General features: G+C 42.1%; 1 protein-coding gene across 2 annotated transcripts in view; it reads left to right on the top strand.

Moving 5' to 3' along the window:
• The window catches only part of LOC144798443 (cytochrome P450 2D17-like), a 670,897-nt gene that overhangs the window by 305,863 nt on the left and 340,285 nt on the right, over positions 1 to 24,749 (top strand). For both annotated transcript variants that reach the window (XM_078669319.1, XM_078669317.1), the window contains exon 6: positions 20,422 to 20,569. In XM_078669319.1, the coding sequence (XP_078525445.1) occupies positions 20,422 to 20,569 (148 nt within the window). The remainder of the gene's footprint in view (positions 1 to 20,421; positions 20,570 to 24,749) is intronic.

Raw genomic sequence — 24,749 nt, 5'->3', positions numbered from 1 at the left:
CATTGTAAGGACTGCGCCCATGATTGCGCTGTGTGTTGTCGACGAACGTTTCGATCCTCTTTAAAGGGGATCGTCTTCAGGACGGGGTTACTGCAATTGACCAGTGCTGCGGGAGGGAAGGATAGAAATGAGGTTGGGGTAGGGGAAGGGTAAATGCATGTGCGCTGCATCTGTGTCACATGATCTAGGTAGAGAGCGTGTATTCCAAACGGGTCTGCAAAGGGTAGAAAGAGGGAGGGTCCCTTAATTACGCGTGCTGCTGATGGGGGCAGGCAGAGCGCAGAAGTAGCGGTCAAGGGGGCGGTGGGGATGGCAGGTAGAGTCTGGTTGAGAGGCTGGGTGGTTGACAGGGCAGCTGTAGGCTGTCCAGTTGTGCTACTGATTTCTCGGTGAGCTGGGATCGGCGGGGAAATCAGGGTCGGATCAGGAAAGGGTACTGGGAGAGCCGGGGGGGGGGGGGAAGGAAGGGGAGGAGCGAAGTACCTGTAACATTAATTACTCTATGGAGGTGGAAAAGACGGCCCGATGACAGGATGAGTGGTGCGGGTCCGTGAAGTCTGGCCGGGTACTCTTCGTGGGGTCCAGGGGCTGCAGACTGTAGCTGGGGAGGTAAGAGGGAAGGAGGGTAAGCCTGGTTTCGGAGAAAGGCCTGGGGAGACTAAGATCGCGTGGGTGCCCGATGTACCTTGGTTTAGAGATGGGTTAGCGGTGGTGCAACCAACCCGGAGCGATAAAGGCGGCGTGGGTCCGTGGAGGTAAGTTGGGTCTTCGTGGCAGGGTCCAGCGCTGTGGACTGTGGCTGGGGAGGTAAGTGGAGAGGGTGATCAGGGATCAGTCCATGGCGGCAAATAGTTTGGGGAGGGATCCGGGTCCAAGAGGGGCAAGTAATTACCTGACTGAGTGGGCCAGTCGAGGCGGAGACAGGTGTCCCTGGTCCTCGAGGTGCAGGAAAGAATCGTCCGGCAGCGGCTGTGGAGACAAACGGGAGAAGGAGGTCAGGGTCGGGTATGAGGGAGTATGGCCGTGTGGCCTGGGAGAGAAAAGTGGAAAACAGACGAGTACCTGAATAAATCGGTCGGTCCGGCAGGAGTTAATCCGCTTGTAGGGTCTGCGGCTGTGGTATGGAGCGCGCGGGTGCGGGGGAGCCCTGGATGAGCAGAAAGTAAAGGCCGTCTGGCCAATCAGAAGGAGGTGGGCGTGTGGGTGGGCGGGGTTGGCCCTGTAGAAAGGGAAAATTCTGCAGTCACGTGGGAGCCAGATCGTGACGAGTAGGTCGGGGGATGAGAAGGGGAAGCGGCAAGTGTCCGATTATCACCCACTACCAGTCCACCCCACCCAAGACACACGTACTGTTATATGAACACCGTATTTTTCTTATAGGGTTTCCTTTGTGAATCGATTACCCTAGATCAGTACAGGATACTCAGCTGTACATGCGAATTGTTCCCTCCCATGTCATACCATTCATGAACTTCCTCAATTGATGTCATAATCGTATAATGGATGTTTAAATTAATTGTCAATCTATTTCAGGTCTTTCCCCGACCCCACTCCTTTCTGCTCCACCATCATTTCCATGTTTTACATTATTGTTCACTGTCATGTTTTCAACATTTGTGATTTGTAATTGCACAATGGTTCCCAATGCGCTACTTCGAATTCGAAGACTATGTACAGTTGCCCATTGTTTAAATTCTGTATCCTCATTCTAATCGGTTCATACTGTATCTCTGTAATCTTATTGTTTACACCCGACTGTGTTTCTTTTGCCCAACTGTGCTGCCGCTTCCCCTTCTCATCCCCCGACCTACTTGTCACGATCACGAGCCATGAGAACTTGCTCCAGACTAAAGGTTTCTTCTAGCATTCGTCGTCTGAATGAATCTGACAGACATCTTGTTAGAAATGGCGGTCTCTAGTTGGCAATGGTTTGCACCGTTGTCCAAGTAGGGACCCTTCTTCCTAGTCAGGGTAAGGGGGATACACTTTTAAAACAACCTCTGCTCACCCCCTTGTTAGCTTAGCATGAGCAGACAGGCTTATCTCAGAGGCAGTGTGTAAAGCATTTGTGCACACATACAGTAATACAGTGAAAACACTACAAATGGACACCACACCAGTTTAGAAAAATAAGTAAACTTTATCTAAACCAAATGACCAATTCAACAAAAATATGACTTTTAAAAGGTACAAACAGTTCTGTGCATAACAAACTATAGATGCGACACTTTCAACACAGAGTACCTTGGATGCATCAAAATCATAAACAAAAAAAAACAGCCGCAGGGAAGATGATGCGTCGGTTGCTTACGCTCAGGGAAGGTGTTGCATTGGTTCCTTACTCCAGGGGAGGCGATGCGTCGGTTCGTTACTGCCATGCAGGGGAGGTGATGCGTTGGTTACTTACTGAAGAGGAGGTGATGCGTCAGTTTCTTACTGTGCGGGGAGGTGATGTGTTGGTTTCTTACTGCGGCCCCAGCATTGATAGACTTGGCAACCTGGTGCGAAGCGTGAGGATCGGGGTGCACCGATTCTCGATGCGGTAGCTTCAACATCGCTTGCGTTGGTTTCTTCAGCCGTGGTCCCACGATGCGTTGGTTCTTGCAGCTGCACAGCAGGACCTGCATCGTAATCGGTGCCGTGATCTTGGACTTCGTAGATCGGTGTCCTCAATGCGGCATGCAATGATTTATCCCGCTGTGAGCAGGCACTGCGTCGGGTTCTTCAGGTGATGTGTCGGAAACAGGTGCGGAGGTGCGGATGTGTTGCGCTTCTCGGCATTGTGTTACTTTTCCAGCTCCCATCTGCAGGAACAACCTCCAGGGGACCAGAACAGCCACAGGCACCTCTTGGCAGGTCAGAATGTAGTGTAGTTCCTATTATCCCAATAGGCTCTGCGCATTGGAATAATACCTTCAGTAGTAAAGGCCTAGACCAGACGTTAACTAGGTATACTACTGTCGATATTAGACTTAAAGTTTTGGGTTTGCCAGCTAGCTCAGAGTTCACTAGAAACTTTCTCGAATGTTCAGGAAGGAATTAACTTCCCTGATTAGACAAGAAGGGATTTAGTTTCTGACAACCATAGAACATGACAACTTTGCTCTCCCCTAATCAAGAGTGTATCTTGAGAGTCGTGTGAACAAAAGGCAATTTATTTTACTCAGTCAGTACGTGCATTCTTAGTCTCATCAGATTGTAGAGAAAAGGAAGAGAGGGGCGTGTTCAATAAAAAGGTGTTATTTATTGATCAGTCTCTTTTCTCATACAAGAGAAATGGATCGATATTATTGCAATACTTATAGCTAAGTAAAGTGCATACATTAAAAGCAATAGTATGAAATAATACTGTAAAAACATTGATATGGTTTCTAAGCCATAAGATGTTTTAAAATGAATAAAATATATTACATACACATATACATTTGACTAAACGTACTCAACTGGTGTTTCTAAATATGCCTACCCCGTGTACCTGACCTAAGCCTAATACGTGGGCGGGAATAGAAAGTTACAGTTTAAGTTAAGTTTGTTTTTGCCAAGTGAATAACTAAAGAATTCTCTGCGAGGGGTTATTCAGTTCTGTACCTGGAATCTAGGTTGAATGAGGGATGGTATCTCTCTCTCTGGTCTCGATATTCCAGGCTGCCTGCGAGGGCTACCCGGAAGCGCCGGTGCTGGATTTCTCGGCAGGAGAAAGCAGCTTCTCGTTCTCAGCGCGTCAGGAAGGCGGGGCTGCGCCAGCGGGGTCTGCTCTGCTCTGGGCTTCGGCAAGTATGGCTGCTCCGTCTCGTCACCACCGCGTGTCTTTGCATAGGGCAATATCGGTAATATTTATACCTTTAAGGTGCCGAGATTGACGTAAGGATGGACATAGATACGTCAATAAGGATGTCATACGACGTGCTCGTTAGCACATTCTTTTGCTGAAGTTCTCGGTGAAATCAAAACAATGGCCGCGGGGTTTTGCCCAGGTTGTCATAGGTTTGATTTGTTATGAGAACTCCGTATGCCTTATCAGGGGCTGGAGGAATATTGCTTGTCTAATTAGATCGCAAGCATTATGACCTAATCAGATAACACGTTCCTGTGCCGTAGTGTGACTGCGTCAGATAACGGTATCTGCATCATGGGGGTTTTCTGCCTCATGGGCTGACTGCTAGTTAACTTGTTGGTTTGTTTAACCAGAATAGGGTCAGGAATAGGGGGATCGATTCAGAACCTATAGGAATACATCACACCCACTCCACGCTAACTATGGACATATTTACTAATCTATGCATAGTAAAACATACTATAGAGTATAGTGTATACCTTACCACCCCAAAATACATAAATGCATTTTGAAATTTTTCAAATATACGGAAAAATTGCAGTCATATGTATTGTATGCACTCAAGCTGTAGAATAATGCCAAAGTAATCACGCATTTGTATACATTATTGCTATTTGGTATATGAGAATTTACACATGAAATGGCTCTTAATACAGAAAAAAAAAAGGTTCGAGACCATTCCATCACAGAATAAAATATTTATGAACATACCAGCGGGCAGCTAATGTCTATAAGCTATCTAAAATTTAGAAACCTTAGTTCTCTAAGAATAGTTCTTACTTTAAGCAGAAGATAGTGTCCCGAAAAATATGCAAAAATATTTTGGGGCTGCTGAAAAATTGCTGTCCGTGAACTGGAGGGAAAATTGTTCATGTGACTTTATTTTTAAAGTTGAAGGCCGAATTCAGGGAACGCCGTGTGCGAGCTTGCTCAAAAGTCTCTATTTCTGCTCTGGTGAGAACATCATATCATTTAGGCTTTCGAAAAAACTGTCAACAGCTTCCTGGGAAAGTTCCACTAACTCGGAAAAAGGTGTAGCCATGCATTCGTGCGCATGATTGTCTCCATTGACATTCTGATTTGCATTGCTGACAGAAGGTCGTACCTGTTCGATGCTGCTTTCATCTTGAACTTCACTACCCCTCAATCGTAGTGGTGAAGCTTCCACGAATGCCGTCATCAGGATTGGTAGCCTTTGAGGGCAGCACAAAGCGTGAACCTTGATCGGGCTCAACAATGTTTCTGCATCCATTGGCGCATCCGATTGTAGCGTCATACAGGTGTCTAACACGCATTCTTCTCCGCATAGCAGACACCTTAATACAGGTAAAACACATCTTTGCCACATTGGTCGAAATGATAGAAACCAAGTCATGTTCAGGTCTCTAAGCCGGGAGAGTCCCAGGATTTTTGATATCCGGTCCCGGTATCCAATGGCTAGGATTGTTTCTTCCCTTGTCGCAAGAGTTTTGTCTGTGACATGGGTTGCCATAACGAAAAATAAGGACTAAGAATAGGATTCCTGCAATTAGTCCCAAGATCAGGGGAAGTCCGCCAAAAATCGAATGGACTAAATCTGGAAAAATACCCAGTATGGCTTTAAATGGTGTTAATGCCATCGAAAATACTGTCTTAAATACCTTTGAGACCCCATTGGTATCAGAAATATTTAAGATTTCATTCAGGATTTCTGCGAAATGTATGGGGGAATTAGTTGATAACAATGAATGTATCTCTGCAGTCGTCCTTGCGACTTGTAGATCATACGTTTCTTTTGATGACGTGAGCCTTGTAGGCGTCTGAAGAAGCACTGTTTTCATTCTGCTTAAAGTATCTATTCGAATAGAAGTAATTTTCAAATTGGGCCATGCCCTTGCCTCCCTGTCTGGAAAGGAGCTGGGGAACAATGAGCGTCCACAGCACTTGACCTTCGCAGTCGTAGTTACGAGATAAGGAGTCCCGGGCATAAGACTACAACATCTGCGATCTACAATTAGAATGTAACTCCCATTATAGAGTCTTTGAAAGAATGGTTCTATCTCTGTTGCAGGTGCGCCTTGCTGGTGACATGAAAGGTTGTATGAATTCCCTTCACAGGCTCCATGCAAACTAATTCCGTTACACAGAAGTGTGCCGCTTAGTGACATCGCACAATTATTGCCACTAAGAAACACTTTCTGTCCTTTAATACTGACACATGCATGTGAATAGGGCAGGTTCCATGTTGTTTTAATGTACCCCTTTCCCAATTTCTCGTACATGCCAGCCTGTATATATTTTTGGCAGTATTGAAACCTGAAGGTTGATATTGGAATATTAATTATCCCATGTATTATCCATTCACTGACAGGTCGTTCTGACATTGTCACTGGTAATCTCTCAAGTTTCTCAATGCTCAGGATTGTATAATCAGCACCCTTCTGGGCCATACTGATTTGTCTATCAGTAAGGTTAAAGATTTGGAATAGTGACGTTGTGTTGATTAAACGCCAAGGCACATAGCCTGAACGTAGATTTTGTAACGTCCAGCCAAGCTGTACAATAGAACGCAATTGGGACTGACCGTGTTGTAGCAACAGTAAGTCTTGCGATAATATGTCGATTGCTGAAGACACAATGCTGTCCAAAGAAAAAATTCTGGAGGACAGAGTCATTAACCCATTGTCCACTACAGAAAGTGATTTTTCCAAATTAATACGGTCAATTTCCCGTATTCTCTCTGCTGTTTCAATTTGAGTAACCTTCCAGGCCTCATTGTATGCTGCATATACAGAGGCTGCTATGAAACGTTTTTGACGCTGTTTGCGCGGTCCCATAATGAAATCACGCAAGTCAGCACCATCAGTAAGTAAAGATAGGTGTTGCTTAATTTCTGCCAGTGTGGAGGTCTGTAGCCATTGAAGGCATAATTTGCCCACACTGTAGGTGGTTATTATCCCTGGGTGATGTCTTTGGGAATATCTAGGGTCTGGCCTGGTCATTTTGAACCCCTGTGTTTTGTTCAGGAATCTGTCTTGACAGTTATTAGTATCTGTGGGCCAGATCAACCACTGTTTCCAATCAGGATGTGTTCTGTTTTGGTTTAATACATAATTTACGTCTATCTCTTCATCTATAGAGCTATTGCTGCTCATTGTTGGCTTTGGAATAGACGGTTTATTTAAGTCTTTGATTTTGGCTAGGCCAAGACAGGTAGTTTGTTGAACAGTGTCATTTAAAAATATCATTTGTTCTGGGATCATGCAGGCTCTAAACAAAGATTCTATACCCTGCACTTGCCATTCTTTTGTACCCCAAACACTTTTCAATTCAACATTTTTGTCCCAATAATCAAAACCAAAAGTATTCATTTTTTCAAAGAATGAGTCTGAATATATCAATTTTGTGTTTGTTATCATGGTCTTAGTTCCTGTCTTGTTTGACAATTTGAAATAAAATGCTTCAGCATTACTTGTGTTAAAACCTGAAAAGTATGAATATTTGTCATAGAAGGTTCTTGAGCTTCCTTTTGGAGGGGTTGCACAATGTTCCCGTTGATTATAATTTAAAACATTTCTAGGTTGTGCAGATCTATGTAAAAAATGGTTACCATAGTGGTTATAACAGTACATACTATCATAATTTGTAGAACCCTGCAAATAATCATGTTTGGTAAATTTAGCAGACATTACTAAGTCAGACATCATATTATTAATGCTTTCGAAGTCCCAATCATCAACAAATGAGCTTGGTTTTGCAAAGTCACTCAATGAGATCTTAATTTGGTGTGGATATTTCAGGATTTCGACCGGACCATAAATTTCATAGTCAGTGTTGTCCCAGGCTACCCCACCCGGTATCGGATTGGCTGTGAAGTTGACTGAAGAAAGTTCTCTTTTCTCGACGTGTGAAGATGTGTGTGGTTTGAGGATCAAGTTGATTTTCTGACTTGCTGTGTCCATTTTAGCATATTTTCCCTCAATGAAGCGTCCCAAAGTAAGTACCATGATGAGCCAAAGTATGAGGATAAATGCACCAAAACCCACCCAAAATTCGATCCATGGAGAAATCAGATATGTTTCTTTTAGTTGTTTCAAAAGTTCTTTAGCTTTATCTTTAAAGGTTTTTGATGATGGCTGTGTCTTTGATTCACTGAAGCCTTCAGAGGAATCATCGAAGTTTATGAAGTAGCCGGATGCTGTTCTGTCAATTGTTCCAATTGCTTCAGAATTTCTGTTTCTTGCATTTTCACTTGGTACTTCATTATAGATTGGTGTGTCTCTGCAAAAAATTTTTATTTGGGTTTTCAGAGGTCTGAGTTCTATTGCATTGTTGCATAGTCCTTGTTGTTCTTCTGTAGGCGTTTCGAATGTGATGAGCCTCTTTGTTAGGACCTCTGTACTGGTAGCAAACCTTGGTGTTCGGCTACTTATTGGGAGTCCACTTGGCCTACTGTTTGTTATCGGCCACATGATTGTGGTTTTACCAGGTCGATGGATACAACTCGGTTCTCCTTTTTTCCAGCAAATGGCGGTAGTACAACTGATCTTGTCCCGTTGATAGACAAGACAGGAACTGCTTTTCTGTAAGAAGGCCCAAATTCCTTCTTTACCGCGATCTTTTCTCTGACTAGATCCCCGACTTTTGGAATCCAGACAGGTCTTGCTGGGACAGGTGGTGGTTCTTCAGTGGTTGTTGGCTGTTGTTTCAACTTTATGTTGCTCAGGTCTTTTCTTGTTTTGTTTAAGTCCTGCAAAATAGCCAAACGGTCTTTGATATCAAAGCTTTTTTCTTTCACCACTGAAGTCTGACTATCAATGTCAGAGATCAACATCCTAGTTCCAAATAATAATTCGTACGCACTGAATCCCTTCAGAGAATTTCTTGGCAAGTTATTTAGACTACGTTGGACACTTATTAGATGTTTGACCCACCCAGCTCCCGAACCTAATACCTTTGCCGTTATAGATTGCTTTATGTCACGTTTTTTTCTTTCAACAATTCCATTCCCCTCAGGGTGAAATGGACAAGAGTACCGCAATGTCACGCCCATGCTGACCATGGCCTCCTTATAAGCTCTAGAGCTAAAAGCAGGACCGTGGTCCGAATGCAGCATGCCAATTGCGTATGTGCCGATAAAGACTCGCAAATCTTTTATAACAGTTCTGGCGTCAGCCGTTCGCTGGGGCCACATCCATATGAATCTCGTGCATGAATCTACTGCGACCAAGATATATTTATAGTTACCATCCCTTTGTAAGGGACCGCAGTGATCTAGATAAACACAGGCTTATGGTTTATCCGAGATTAGAAGGGGCGTCTGAGCTGGACGTCTCACCGTTGATACTTTCATTTTTTGACATATTTCACATTCTAGAACATAGTTCCTTGTTTGTCTTCTCATTTGTGGCCACCAGTATCTCTGTTTTAATAATGATACTGTGGCTGAGACGCCAGCATGGATAGAAGCAAGCCCTTCGTGTGCCGCTATTATTAGTCCTAACCTATGTTCCATGTTTGGAATTGCCCTATCCCCCACTCCAGGGATTCGAGCAAAAGGAACATTGTTTGCATCAGTTATGTATGAGTATTTTACTGGAAAGCCTTTCGGGAGTGTTTCTATCGAATCCTTTTCTGAAGCGCTGACAGCTTGTAATATTTCGCTGTCTATTTTTGTTTTTGACCGGGTGATGGCAGCTACGGAAGCCGTTTGCACAGCTGCCTTCGCGGCCTCATCAGCCAATGAATTCCCTGCAACGTGAACGCCATCACGTTGATGACTCAGTGTGTGTATCACGTGAGTCTTTGGTAGTTCTTTTTGTAAAAGAACTACTTGTTCCCAGAGCATTTTATGCTTGATTGTGCCTCCTTTTGCATCCTTAAAACCATTTTGAAGCCAGATCTGCAAGTATTCATTATAAGACTGAACGCAATAATACGAATCGCACACTATGAGTGTGGGGAATTCTCGATCGGTATTTTCAAGCGCCATCTTGAATGCCAGTAGTTCAGCTCGCTGAGCTGTGCAATCTCCTAGAGATTGCGTTTTAGTGAGGGTTGGTTTAAATTTCCCTTCGTGCCAGCGACCTTTAACAATCGCGCACGCAGCACTATAAGCTTGTTTACCCCCGACTGCGGGTTGTGCTGATCCGTCTGTATATATTATACAGCCGTAATGATCTAGAGGCAGAATTTCGGTCGGCGGAGGACATTCAAATTCATATTGGAGAAATTCTTGTGTTTTTAAGTTAGGATCAAATTCGTATGCCACATCCGTTGCAGCAAGAGAATTAGCTCATTGTATCCATCTCGGATGGAGCGCTTTAGCATTTGGAATGCTTGCCTTTGTTACCGCCTCTAGGGCTGGTATCGGTGTCACGATTATTATTCGTTTACCTTGTGCCAGGGCTCGTTCTTTTGCTATAGCTGTCTGTGTTGCAGTTAGAATTTTTTCCGTAGGGCTAAATTTCATTTCAGCCTTAGTGTACAAGTGTGATTTGAATGCAATTGGTACCTTTTCTCCCTCATTAGAGGTCAGGTATGTGAATCCGCATCTCCCTGGGATGACTCGAATCACAAGATTGCGTGTGTTATCACGTGTTTCTAATTTTGTTTTAATTAGCATGTCTGTTTGTAAGGATCTCAAAATTTCTGTGTGTATTTGAGTCCAATTGGATCTTTTAAAATCTGGTTTTATCAGATCATAAAGGGGTTTGACCCTTTCTGCGTAATTTGCAATGTATGTTCTTCCGAAATTTAGGAAGCCTAGAATCGACTGTAGGTTTTTTAGTGTTCTAGGTGCTTGGATTACGGCACATTTCTCTAGGAAATTGTCAGCCAGGCTTTTGCCTTCACTTGATAATTCATATCCTAAGAACAGGACTGTCAGATGGGCAATTCTGGATTTTTTAAAGTTGACTTTGTAACCCTCTGCTGCGAACCCAAGTATTATGGTGTTCACTCTTTTCAAGTGAGTATCCAAGTCATCATCTGTTAAGTAAATGTCATCGACATAAGATAATGCTTCATCATCATATATTTGTAGTAATTCTGTTACTCTCGCTGAGAATACTCCCGGGCTGTTCTTGTACCCCTGGGCTAACCGACAGAATTGTTTTTGAGTGCCATTTATTGAGAACGCAGACAAATATCTGCTCTCTGGTGCTATGTTTTGACAAAAGAATCCATTTGAGATGTCTAATGTTGTTTTGTATTTTTTGCACACTATGTTATTCATTAGTGCAGCACTATGTGAGTTTTGCACTGCAAAAGTTTTGCAACATGTGTTAAGGTGTCGGTAATCCAAAACTAGACGATATGAATTGTCTGGTTTGGAGACCGGAAACAAAGGGTTGTTCATTTGTGAGGTGCAAGTTTCAATCACCCCCTGGTATTCTAGCTGATCTAGGGCCAGATGTAGGTAAATATATTTTACTGACTCATAAATACCGAATTTTACCGATTCGGTATTTATGAATCGGTAAAATATAAGGAGGGAGATGTAGGTAAATCCAGATGTGGATTTACCGAATCTGTAAAAGTCGGTATTTACCGATTCGGTAAATACCGACCGGTAATGCCCATTCATTCCTATGGGCTTTGAAGCCCATAGGAATGAATGGGCATTACCGATTCGGTATTTACCGAATCGGTAAATACCGAATTTCACAAGGGTGCAGGGGGTGTCACTTTGACACCCTCTAGCACCCCCAGAACAGGTTCGGGTGCCATGTGGCAGGCATACCTGCCCTAAGGGCAGGTCTGCCTGTCATATGGCACAGGTGTGCATGCACACATGTGCATGCACACCGGAATCGGTATTTTACCATCAAATTGAATTTGATGGTAAATTACCGATTCTGTAAGGCTTGTGGGACTCAGAAGAGTCCCACCTACATCTCAAAATTACCGAATCGGTAAAAATACCGATTCGGTAATTTACAGAATCGGTAAATTTACCGATCGGTAAATTTACCGATTCTGCCCCCTACATCTCAAAATCCAATTACCGGTCGGTAACGGCCGAATTCGGCCGTTACCGACCGGTAATTGGCCACCTACATCTGGCCCCTAGTATTTCTTTTACCTGTTTTTTTGCTTCTTGCTTAATTGGGTACTGCCTTTGTGCAGTAGGTTGTGATTTTAACTGGATTTTGTGAGGAGGAGAGTCCTCATCCCATCCCACGTGATTTTTATATAAAGCAGGAGCTAGAGCCACTGCCCACTTTCTAGCAAGTGTGTATTTTTTATGAATTGGGATGTGATTTGAGAAGGCAGGCATAATTATTTCTTCGCCATGAGGGCACTCCCTGACAAACTCTGGTGGCCAGTCTTTTTCAGCTAGAAGGATATCATAGCCCTTGGAGAGATTATCCCAAAATAGTCCCCTTATTTTTCTAGTCTTATCCCCCTCTATACGCAATGTTATTTCGTATATTTTGTGAGGTTTGCTAACTCTGGTGTCCGCAGTTTCCACTTGAAGATATTCATTCGTGTCCACTGTCTCCAGATGATTCATAAGGACTTTGCGAGCTATGCTCACTTCTGCTGCGCTGTCTAGCATTGTCTGAGCCCATTCCCCGTTTTTCAGTTGTGTCCTCAGAATTCTCGGCATTGTTAACTATTTTAATGCTGGCTACCTTCTTCTTTGGAAATTGTAATTTCTTTTTTAGCTGAGCAGGTTCCTTGTCTTTGGACTTGGCGTGCTCTTCTCTTTGTTCTGATCGTCCTCTTCTTTCCGATTTCTGCGAGGAAGTCTGAAAAGATTGAGAGGGACGTGTATCAATGTCTTGATATCTATCAGGCTTCTTTATATTGTCCCTATTTCTAAGGTTGTATCTTTTCCCAGAGGGGTCACTTTGGGGTGACCTGTGTCTTTGGTTCGGAGATTTTTCTCTTCGCCTAGGAGACCTTCCTCGGGACTGGAATTTCTTTTCTTTAGGATTGGATTGTTTGTTTCCATCCCAGTTCTTTTTTGGTGATGTAGAATTATTATTAAAAAATATTTTTTCAGGACTTTCAATTAGTTGTGGTTTTACTGGTATTCCACCTAAACTATCTCTACCTAGTTCCTCATAGGATTTTTCTATGATTCTGGCAATTTCAGCTGGTTGGTCTGCTATATCTGTCTCTTTTAACCTCTGGCGGATCGCCACGTTTGCTGCTTCTCCCTTTATGTTGGCTAATAATATAGCCGAGACCTGCTTGAAGTCTTTCAGTAATTTCATACCAAGAGTTAAAGCGGGTTCTGGACCGTATTCATCTTGAATTTGTTTCAGCACATCTGGTATTACCAAGATGGATGGAACACCGTGTGTTTTTGTGTAGATGGAAGCAAAGACTGTACCCCAAGTGTCACAGTCCTCAATGTGTGGTGCGATTCCCATTGGAAGACAGATAGTCAGAATCCTGTGCTTTTCTAGCGGGGTGGTGTCTGGAAACACCGCCTCTATTTGGGTGATTTTCTGCGCTAGCCAGAATGGTATTTGTTCCCGTTTAGCCGGTACTTTACCTAGGCAGGACTGGATGTTCTGTGGTGTAATTTTATTTGTGTTCCCCTGGTGAGGGGTCAGCTGTGGGAGTTTAATCGCTGGCTGAATTGTTGAAGTCCGCATCACATACTGGACTAATTGTCTATGTATTTTTATTAATTGTTTTAGCTGTGTTAACAGGTTAGCTGCAGACATCCCGTCGATGTCTGGATGTGGTGTGTATCCGGCTAGGACCGGCCACGTTGCTCCTGGTCTACCTAAAGGACCGAGACTGGTGATGTGATTATTGTGTTTTAGGGCGCCATTAAATAAGAGCAGGTGCTCTTGAAATTTAAGTGGTACTTCCACCTCCTCGAAAGGAGTGTACATTTCAGGAGGTTCCTCTATTTTGTAATAGTGGAAGTACTTTGTTACAGCATTTGCTGCTGGAAAATTTATCCATGAATAGTATACCTCTGTCTGCCGATATTCGTGTGCCTCAATTACGAATATGACTGTACCACCTCTAGGTGTCAGTCCATTTTCTATACGTTTTATGGTTATAGATTTCCTTTTAATGACCGGGATGAGTATTATATCCTGGTCTGCTTCCTGCATGGTAGCATCAGCTGCTGCAAGTTCAGTTGCTATTCTAACTGCCTCTCTTTCATCTTCACTGTCCATTTTACCGACAGGAAGGTTTTTTTGTTTGTTTGCAGATCAGGTTTCTTATGGAAACAAAGATTAGATGCACAATATTTTGGAACAGTGTATCCTTCAACGTTGACTATACCAAGAACCATACATAGGAGTTCCCTCCTGCGAGGTTTTGGAGGATATTACCTTTCACCCACTCCAGACGTCTTTGGAGTATTATGGGGAAAAAGGGGTCTGAGTGAGAAAGCACGACTGAGTTACTCTAAATGTCTTACGTTAGTTTTATCGCCCTTTCCAAACGCGTTGGGCGCCATGTAGTGTAGTTCCTATTATACCAATAGGCTCTGCGCATTGGAATAATACCTTCAGTAGTAAAGGCCTAGACCAGACGTTAACTAGGTCTACTACTGTCGATATTAGACTTAAAGTTTTGGGTTTGCCAGCTAGCTCAGAGTTCACTAGAAACTTTCTCGAATGTTCAGGAAGGAATTAACTTCCCTGATTAGACAAGAAGGGATTTAGTTTCTGACAACCATAGAACATGACAACTTTGCTCTCCCCTAATCAAGAGTGTATCTCGAGAGTCGTGTGAACAAAAGGCAATTTATTTTACTCAGTCAGTACGTGCATTCTTAGTCTCATCAGATTGTAGAGAAAAGGAAGAGACGGGCGTGTTCAATAAAAAGGTGTTATTTATTGATCAGTCTCTTTTCTCATACAAGAGAAATGGATCGATATTATTGCAATACTTATAGCTAAGTAAAGTGCATACATTAAAAGCAATAGTATGAAATAATACTGTAAAAACATTGATATGGTTTCTAAGCCATAAGATGTTTTAAAATGAATAAAATATATTACATACACATATACATTTGACTAAACATACTCAACTGGTGTTTCTAAATACGCCTACCCCGTGTACCTGACCTAAGCCTAATACGTGGGCGGGAATAGAAAGTTACAGTTTAAGTTAAGTTTGTTTTTGCCAAGTGAATAACTAAAGAATTCTCTGCGAGGGGTTATTCAGTTCTGTACCTGGAATCTAGGTTGAATGAGGGATGGTATCTCTCTCTCTGGTCTCGATATTCCAGGCTGCCTGCGAGGGCTACCCGGAAGCGCCGGTGCTGGATTTCTCGGCAGGAGAAAGCAGCTTCTCGTTCTCAGCGCGTCAGGAAGGCGGGGCTGCGCCAGCGGGGTCTGCTCTGCTCTGGGCTTCGGCAAGTATGGCTGCTCCGTCTCGTCACCACCGCGTGTCTTTGCATAGGGCAATATCGGTAATATTTATACCTTTAAGGTGCCGAGATTGACGTAAGGATGGACATAGATACGTCAATAAGGATGTCATACGACTTGCTCGTTAGCACATTCTTTTGCTGAAGTTCTCGGTGAAATCAAAACAATGGCCGCGGGGTTTTGCCCAGGTTGTCATAGGTTTGATTTGTTATGAGAACTCCGTATGCCTTATCAGGGGCTGGAGGAATATCGCTTGTCTAATTAGATTGCAAGCGTTATGACCTAATCAGATAACACGTTCCTGTGCCGTAGTGTGACTGCGTCAGATAACGGTATCTGCATCATGGGGGTTTTCTGCCTCATGGGCTGACTGCTAGTTAACTTGTTGGTTTGTTTAACCAGAATAGGGTCAGGAATAGGGGGATCGATTCAGAACCTATAGGAATACATCACAAGAACTCCCAGCAAGGAAGTTCGTGGAGCTGGGGGTGAAGTCTTTGTATCCCTGAGACTTCAAAACAGGAGGGAAGCTCTACTTCAAGTCCTTGGAGATCTTCCTCAAGCAGGGGACACAGCACACAACCACATCCTTGTCCTTTCCTTGGCAGAAACAGCCACTGCAGACCAACCCCAGACAACACACAGCAAAGGGGCAGTACTTCTCCATCAGTTTCTCCAGTTTCTCCAGCTCTTCTCCTTGGCAAAGGTTCCTCTTGAATTCCAGAATGAATCTAAAGTTCTGGGATCTGGGTCTTACCTCAGGGCATGTCCTACTTTCACATTCATTGCACCCTACTCACAGGGGTACCTTGGGGCTACCTCAGGGGTGACTCATTTGGAAGAAAAGGGAAGGTTAAGTCCTGACAGTACCAAACTGCGAACAGACAATGCAGTGACAGGTCTGAGTTACATTTACAGGCTGATCATGTGGATGGCACAATTGGTGCTGCAAGGCCACTAGCAGCATTTGATTTACAGGCCTTGGGCACACACAATGCTCTGAACTAGGGACTTACCAGTAAACCAAATATGCCAATCATGGAAGCACCAATCCATAATAACAATTTACACAGAGAGCATATGCAGTTTAGCACTGATCAGCAGTGGTTAAGTGCCGTGAGTCCTAAAACCCACAAAAATAGGGTCTAAAACAGGAGGCCAAAAAGCAAAATGTCTGGGGATACACCCGCTGGAAAAGCCAGGTCTAACACATCTGCCGATAACTCTGAGACACATAGTATCTTTTGAACTTACAGTGTTTAATGAGCGTATCAAGTCTCTCCAAAAATTAGTCCATTGTTTTACCAGCTTTCTGTCATTCCTCATTGAAAATATATATTTCGTAATTGACATTCTCATTGGATTGAACTTGAGATTTAATGCTTTTTTGATTTGACGGTATGTGACCTCAGCAGTTTCTTTATTACCTCTTTTACTCCTTCACCGGCAAGGTTTGTTAGGTATTTGACAATCTTTTTGTTATCTGTTTCTTGCAGTGCATTGATGAAATCATCCTAGGTTTTGATCCAGGCAGTCCATTTGTTCGCAATATTTTGCTTTCTGGCAGTATCGAAGGGAGTGGTTTTAGGTATTTGGCATTTGATCAGTACAGAAATACTATCTTATACAGGGGGGAGGAATTTAATAAAATATCTACTTGTCCATGGGGCAGGTTGCTTCATAAATCTACTTGTCCTGTAAGAAAATCCACTTGACTCTTTGGTGCCATGTAGTTCAGCGACAAATTATGGCAGCAATCTCATTATATAGGATCTTTGATACACCAGGGCTCATACCATAGTAGTGTTTGAATAATTGCAATGCCCTTGTGTTCCACGTTTCCACGGATCTACAGACTGGGGCTGAAGGTAGTAGTAAGCAATAGATGCAGGGTTAGAATGCCCTTTTGAGTCTGTGCAAACCTACTAACTTGATTGTTATAAGGGTTTTCAACAACTGTTCTCTAATCTTTTCCCATACTGAGAAAAGTTGGAAATGTACCATTGACAATGGCAGACCTAAACCTTCTTCCAGAGTTGGGAAACAATTAGTTGGAGGGAAAGTGAACTTGCAAACACTCAGATCTTCACATGTACATTTGCTCATGCTAAGACGCATTCACAAATAGTTTCTTGGAGTACTATTTCTTGTCCTACTTCTGTAAATTCTTGGGACTTAACAAAAGCTGTATAGCTACACCTAATGCAAGGACATATACCATGGGTGCCCATTTGAAACTTTCTTTAATGATTGTGCCCTGACGTTGGCCATGACCTTTTGTGTTTATTAAAATTCTGTCTGTCTGTCTGTCTGTCTCTCTCTCTCTCTCTCTCTCTCTCTCTCTCTCTCTCTCTCTCTCATACACTCTCTTTCTCTCTCTGTATTGGCTGGCTTCACTGTGAGGAACAGCATTCTGCTCTTTCACAAGGAGCATATTGGCACACAAAGTAGTTTGTTCAGTGCCAGTAACTACTGTGGCAGTGTTTGCTGTTTGAGACCAAAAACAATTTTTGCTTTTGTCAGTGTTTGTTATAATGGTGAGGGCCCAGCAGCTTCCACACCTATAAAGTTTTGCAAAAACCATTCCAAAACAAGGCACACATTGACAAACTAAAAAGATGACCATCAATTTCAGACCTACTTGCTTTGCCACTGCTTGTTTTTTGTTGTTTCCCATAATCTTATTGAAACTGGTTACACTGATTTTCCATTATGAATTTTTTTGGGAAATACTAGCATGCATCAACATATGTTAATAAACAGTTGCGGCCGGTATGACTCGAGGGTGGGGGGTTGGAGGTTTAGCATGGGGAGGGGGTCGGGCGGGGGGGGAGTTTTAATTAATTTAAAAAAAGTTACATTAACTTACCTTTGCTGGCCCGTCCTGCGTCGTCGGTCTGCATCGTCCTACAACAGGAAGCAGCCGCCAGCAGCCTCCCTCCCCTCCCCTACGCCTATCACAACGCTGCAATGGCAGCATTGTGATTGGCTGGGATGCCGACCCCACAGGCGTCTATGGGGAGGCAATTTTCTCTATGTAGGCTGCATGCAGAGTGCGTATGACTGGTTTGGTCGGCCCTGGGGCCAACCAAACAGTCAGCGCCCACAACAGTGGGCAAGCCACTGCTCCCCTACCCTCCAGCAGACACAATAACCAATCCCTGCATTTTGCTTTCTCGCAGTGCAAGAAGCAGACACATAAAATGGTATTTAATATACCATTTTATATTTCTGCTTCTCGCACTGCAAGAAAGCAGTGGGGGGACGCTCCTCCACCCACATGGAGCAGCCACCTCTGTTACTAATTGATGCTGCAAAGAAATGGTACCTGAAATTTGACAGTAGTTTACAGTAGTAGTTTACAGTAGTAGTTTAGCAAAATGTTTTTTCCTGCTTTCATTTTTCGATCAACATTTTATTTTGAAAGCAAAGAATCCTCAATCTTGCTTTCGAGCTTCTGCAAATATTTGCAACAAATCAGAGAGCATTCTGGGAGCATTAAATAGTCTCATATTGCTAAACTTTGAAAACATGTGCACACATTTTTATACTGGAACCGCTGTCAGTAGTGCAGTCAGAGCTTACCACATTTACTTTGAACAGCATTAACATGTGGACAAAAATATTACCTTAACGGCAGACAGTGCCCTTCCCTGATCCATAATGTGGTACGGCAAACCTTGTCTCGAGGACAAAATACACATGAAAACTTGTTGCCCTTGACCCCAAACAATATGTCCTGGGCGTTGGGCTATAGGAATTCCACATCCCTGCATATATAATATGTAACAATTCTCCATCTGCCAGTATCAGTGTTTCTTTCCCACACAGTCCCTCTCTAAACACACGATTGTCTTCCCTCTAGGACTATTTAATTCAATGTTTTCTAACTGTAGCTGAGTACCTAGAAGGACTTATATAGAGCAGATAAATCCAAACATCAAACCCATCTCAATATATATAGTATGATTAATGCTCCTCTCTGTACCCCTGCCTTCCGCAGAAATTATAAATCTGTTCTTCTCTTCTGAAATAGCGTCTGGTACTTCATATGACACATTTTGTATGGTTTATGATGGTCTTGAAAACAATTGTTTTAAACATGGCTACTGTAGGCATCTTCTGGTTCTGTGCCCGTCATGGTATGTGCTGCTCCCCAGCCTTGAATGGTTGTTTTGCCTGGAATGTTAAGGATGCCATCCTGTGCATGTCTGAATGTAGAGATCAGTTGAAGGAGGAGGCTGAGTAGGAAGCTGGTGGGCATCCAGACATTTACATATTGTCATCTATACTTCCCTATTTAAAAAAGGAGCTACCTACATAAACAAAGAAAACCAGGAGCTTTGTTCATATTTATAACTTCCCGACCTATAAGTGCTGTGGGATGGTAGCGCCAATAAAAAATATATATTAAGCACCAGAGGTTCATGTCCATGTTAAGTCTCAGATCTGCCAACTCTTACAAAAATATGTTTTGCCATTCAAACCAGGCATTCCATTTGAACAGTATTTGCCTATCCTTGTAATAGACGATGAACTCACTCATGTAGTCATGTTAGTTATATTGAAACTCCTTTAATAAAAAACACACCTATAGATTATACTTAACTCTCTTAGACCTGAGGTTCAGGAGTTCCCAAAGTATACCACCGGCAATACAATACCTCCTTCTTAACTGCTCACCTCAGGGCTTGGTGGTGAAGGCAAATAACATAGGTGACAGGGTCCTTTGCTATGTATCTCTATTCAGTGGAAATTCATGAATAAAAAGACTCTGGAAATTGTTCTGTGGTATAGTGACCCATGCCATATAAATTTGGCCCTTATATCTTCCAAGCACACAAAGAGACAAGGCCAGTTAACTGGGCTGTAGGTTTTCTCAGCAGTACCTGTAGTTAATCCATTTTTATATTTTCATTTTAGTAATGAATATCCCAATGGAAAACATTATTGCTTGGAAACCAGGTCAAATTATATGAGACTATGTTGACCATAGTTTCACAATGTGTAATTGACAAACCTACCTCTTGAACACAAAATAACTCTACTCTATTGAAAGAATTGCATTAAGTGTTCATACACCTACTATATGCCGATTTCTACTCTCTTGTTGGCTTAAATGATGGTTCTCTTGATTATATGGAGGATAATGCCTCCTTGCCAGGTGGAGTGATGAAGGTAAGTCACTGACACCAGACTGACAGTGCACAATATTCTGACATGTCACTTCATTTTGTGATACAGCAACAACAGCGACATGGAGGTGAAACAGTATTTGACGATGAGAATTTGACTGCATGCCTATATGATCTGTTTCTGGCTGGGACAAAGTCCACATCAACAACTCTTCTGTGGGGCTTTCTCTACATGATGGCATTCCCTGATGTCCAAGGTATGTTTGCTAAGAAGAAACCTAATATTTAAGAATACAACGTGAAGACCTGTGAAACTGACTGAGGGAGAGCTTGCCTAGCTCAAAAATATTGTCTTGGCTCCGAGTACTGTTTTTTTTGCAATAGAAAGTCTGAAGACTTTAGGTGACGGTAATAGAATTGGTAGTAACCTTTTAGCTCATACCAAATATATGGTTGCAAATTTAACAAGTGGATAGTTCACCATTGTGAAGTAGGTGGTTTGATCTTTTTCACAATATGACTCTCTTGATTCAATGGAGACTTTGGGTGCACCTACAAAATAGTTTGATCACCTAAGCAAAATATAAGTGGGTAAATATGCAGATATTCTAGGAAGTGGCTACTCCGAGAACTCTTCCATGGTGATTGATTTTTATCAGCTGAAAAATAGTAAAAGGGCAGGAAAACAAGTGCTCCCTGGAAAACAAGTGTTTTCTCATTGGATGGTCGCATCAGTGTTGTCATTAATGATGTCATTGAACATGTCATGAGGAATGTAATATGTGCGGTCATAAGCAGTGCATGGCAAGGGTGCAAGTTATAGTTAATTCGCTGAACTATAGCTGGTGCAAGTCAGTGTTTTTTCAGATTTAAAACGTTAGAGTATGACGGACATTGCCACCAAACTATAACTTCACTTTTACCTTTGATTTATTTTTCAGAGAATTTCTATTTTTTTAATGCAAGTTAATGTTTGTTTTTCATACCAAATTATAATGTCACTTTAACCTTTGTTTTTCAGTGAAACTCTGTCTTCAAGTATATAAAATCTTACCATATGAAACTATCTTTGATTTTTCAGTCAAGTTTTTTTAACATACTGTAAAATCATACTATCATTGTTAGGTATGATGTCCATGTGATATTCATTTCTTTAGTGAATTTTCAGTAGTGCACTGTAATTGTTTGACTTAATGGTTGTTTTTAATTTTATATTTATATTTTAAAATACTTTTTCTTAATTTCCAAACGTTCACAGTATTCCAGCGGGAATCTCATAACCAATGGTAGGGCTTTGCAGGAGTTCTGTGTGGGTTTACTTTCTGTTCCCGATCTCATGGGAGTGCCGCGGGACCTGCAAACATTTTTTAAAAGTTGTTTTTGTTTAAAATAGTGATTTTAATTTACCTTTGAGCCTGTACCTTTTATAATTGATTCAAATAACGAGGACCCTTTTGCCTCTTTGTTTTTGGGGATTGTGGTCCCAAGAAACCTTAGAATGAGATCTCTGGCACACACATAATTGGTTTAAATCATTTTCTTCCCCTATTTAAAAGAAGTTCCCACCCTTTCAATCTCCTTTTAGGAAGCACTTAGGTGAGATAACGTCTTGTCCCGGGCCTTCCTGGGGTTTTCAATTTTTTCTAATTTTTGAGGGATTTCGTATCTAAATTGACATTTGGAGAGGAGATAAAAGACATGGAAGAACAGCAGTAAGAAACTTCACCACAATCCAAGGAGTCACTTTTCTGGCAGCTGTTCACAAATTCTCCAGGAGGGAAGAAGATGTCAGCCAAAATTGTAACCTGTAGAATATGTGAGAAGAACTTCTATTAGGGTACTTCTAAAAGGCACTCCTACAGGACATTGGGGATGTGGAAGAATATGCGATCACGCCACTTCAAAAACCCTGCCAGATCAGAGCAGTAGTATTATGCTGAGGAGGAGTCTAAATCCACCTAAGGACCCGACATTGCACCTGGCCACACTGTCCCACTTCCATTGACACAGCAACACAAACAGTGCTCGTCACTAGATGATTATTTACTGTGGAAAGAGCAGCAAAGGAATGGTTGTTGGGGAGCAGAGTGCATCAGCCAGAGACAAGTTGGTCTCGAAACACCAGTGTCGAAAGATGAAGTAGGTTTGTTTTGTTTTTATCTCCAGGTTTGGATGTAATTTGTAAAAGGGTTTAATACCTTGAAAAACTGTAACAATACAAAAAAGAATTGTAAGGAAAAAAAGTTATTTTTATAGCCGCTTTTTGTTGGCTAAAAATAAAAAAATAATGTTTGTCATGTGTGTTTCTTTATGTTAACCCCTTGCATGCTCATGACGGAACGGTTCCGTCATCAGCGTCGGTGCTCCGGTGCTGATGACGGAACATTTCCGTCATGAGTCAATTTGATTTATGACCCTTCAGCACTGCAGTGAAATTGGCGCAGCACTGAAGGGGTTAATGTATCATAAGTCTGCTACAGCAGTATTGACATAATATTAAAAAGGAAAGTCTGTTGTTATAAGTGTAACCAAAAAGTGAACACTTACAACAGATTTCCACTAGATTGACAAAGATTTTGCTTCAGGTTAGCCTTACTTTTTAAATTGAGACCTGACAAAAAATTCAGATTGGTATTAATAAATCAACACAAATCAAGATTTTTGTTGGTTTGTAACTAAATGTCATGCAGTGCAGTGCAATGTGCTGCCTTATGCTGCTTTAAGTGAAGTTAGCATACCATGGGTGGTGTATCGGGAGAAACAACACATGCAATACCTTTACCGCTCATCCATTACCACACTTATGCCTTTACCACACACATCTTTACCACACATATGGCTTTAACACGAATGCCTTTACAATGAAAAAGGTAAGTATATTTATATGTATGAATATATATTAGCGTAAAGGCGTTTTTAAGGTGAGTGAGGCTATTGAGTGGCCAGGGTATTTTTTAGACTTTAGGGTGGGTGAGGGCATTTGGGTGGCAAGGGTATTTTTAGGGTTTAGGATGGGTAAGAGTATTTGGGTGGCAACAGGACTTTTAAGGTCGGTAACAGTATTTTGGTGGCTAGAGTATTTTTAGGGTTTAGGATGGGTAAGGGTATTTGGGTGACAAGGGTATTTTTAGGGTTTAGGGTGGGTAAGGGTATTTGAGTGGGAAAGGAATTTTGGGGGGTTTAGAGTGGATATGTTTATTTGGATGGCAAATGCATTTTTAGGGTGAATAAGGGCCTTTGGGTGGCAAGAGTATTTTTAAGGTTTAGAGTGGGTAAGGGTTTTAGGTGGCACAGGTAATTTTAGAGTTTAAGGTGGGTAAGTGAATTTGAGTGGCAAGGTTATTTTTATGATAATCTAAATATATACATATGTATATATATACATATGTATATATATACATATGTATATATATGTTCACTGAAAAAACCATAGGTTTCAGGGGCGTTATAGTTAGTTGGACATTTCACTCATACAAAACCATAGAAATTCCCCCGTTATAGTTAGTTCAGCTAACTATAACTCACGCGCCCGCAATGCACTTGTGATGATGTCACATATTACATCACTCATGACATGGTCAGTGACATCACTCATGACATCACTGATGACATCTCAAATGACATCACTGATCACATCATCCAGTGAATGTGTGTTTTTCTGAAAATTAAATATGTTTTATATATGTATATCTCAAGGTCGATGGAAGAATAAATGGGTATATAAGTGTCTAAATGGATGATTTGTTTTGTAAAACTGATTGTATAACTGACTGATTACGTATATCTTAGTGAATACATGGGTTAGTGAGTAATGTTTAAATATGTAAATATCTGTATCAGTCTCTCACTTTGTGTATAAGTGGCTGCATGGGTTGGTGAGTAGCTACATGAGTGTCTATATGGGTTATTATTTGTTTTTTAAGTATCATTATGAGGGTCTGAGTGTCTGTATGGTTCGGTGGGGGTATTACCTAGTGCATAGATGCATGAATGAGTGACTCACTGTTTGTATGTGTTGAAGACAGCATGTGTGCAGGACTGTATGGGTGGATGAGTGTGTGTATGGGTCTGTTAGTGAGTGAAGGACTGTCTCAATAGTGTCTTTATGAGTAACTAGCAGCCCGTCCCGACGTTGTCCGGTATGAAATAGATTGTGTGTAATGTGTGTATTTGGCAAGGGCAATTTATTTTAAAATCTCGCGGTAGACAACATTTTTGTTTCATTAGAATAGGGACGGAGAAGGCCCAGCTGCAGCCCTGGTTGATGTTAGCAGGCGCATTTAATGTTGTTGAATGAGAGAGTTATCAGCCACGGGTAAATTCGTTTAATGAGAGAGTTGAGTGACAGCGAGTAGGAGAGGCTGCAGTAATTTTCCCCGCAGACATGCTCATTTGCGTGTTCCCCCGCTTGAGGTCCAGATGCAGGCCTGTTTGATG

This window comes from Lissotriton helveticus, chromosome 12 (genome assembly GCF_964261635.1).
Source record: "Lissotriton helveticus chromosome 12, aLisHel1.1, whole genome shotgun sequence".
Taxonomy (NCBI): domain Eukaryota; kingdom Metazoa; phylum Chordata; class Amphibia; order Caudata; family Salamandridae; genus Lissotriton; species Lissotriton helveticus.
The sequence above is the reverse complement of the archived record's forward strand: the minus strand, read 5'-3'. Positions and strand labels throughout refer to the sequence as shown.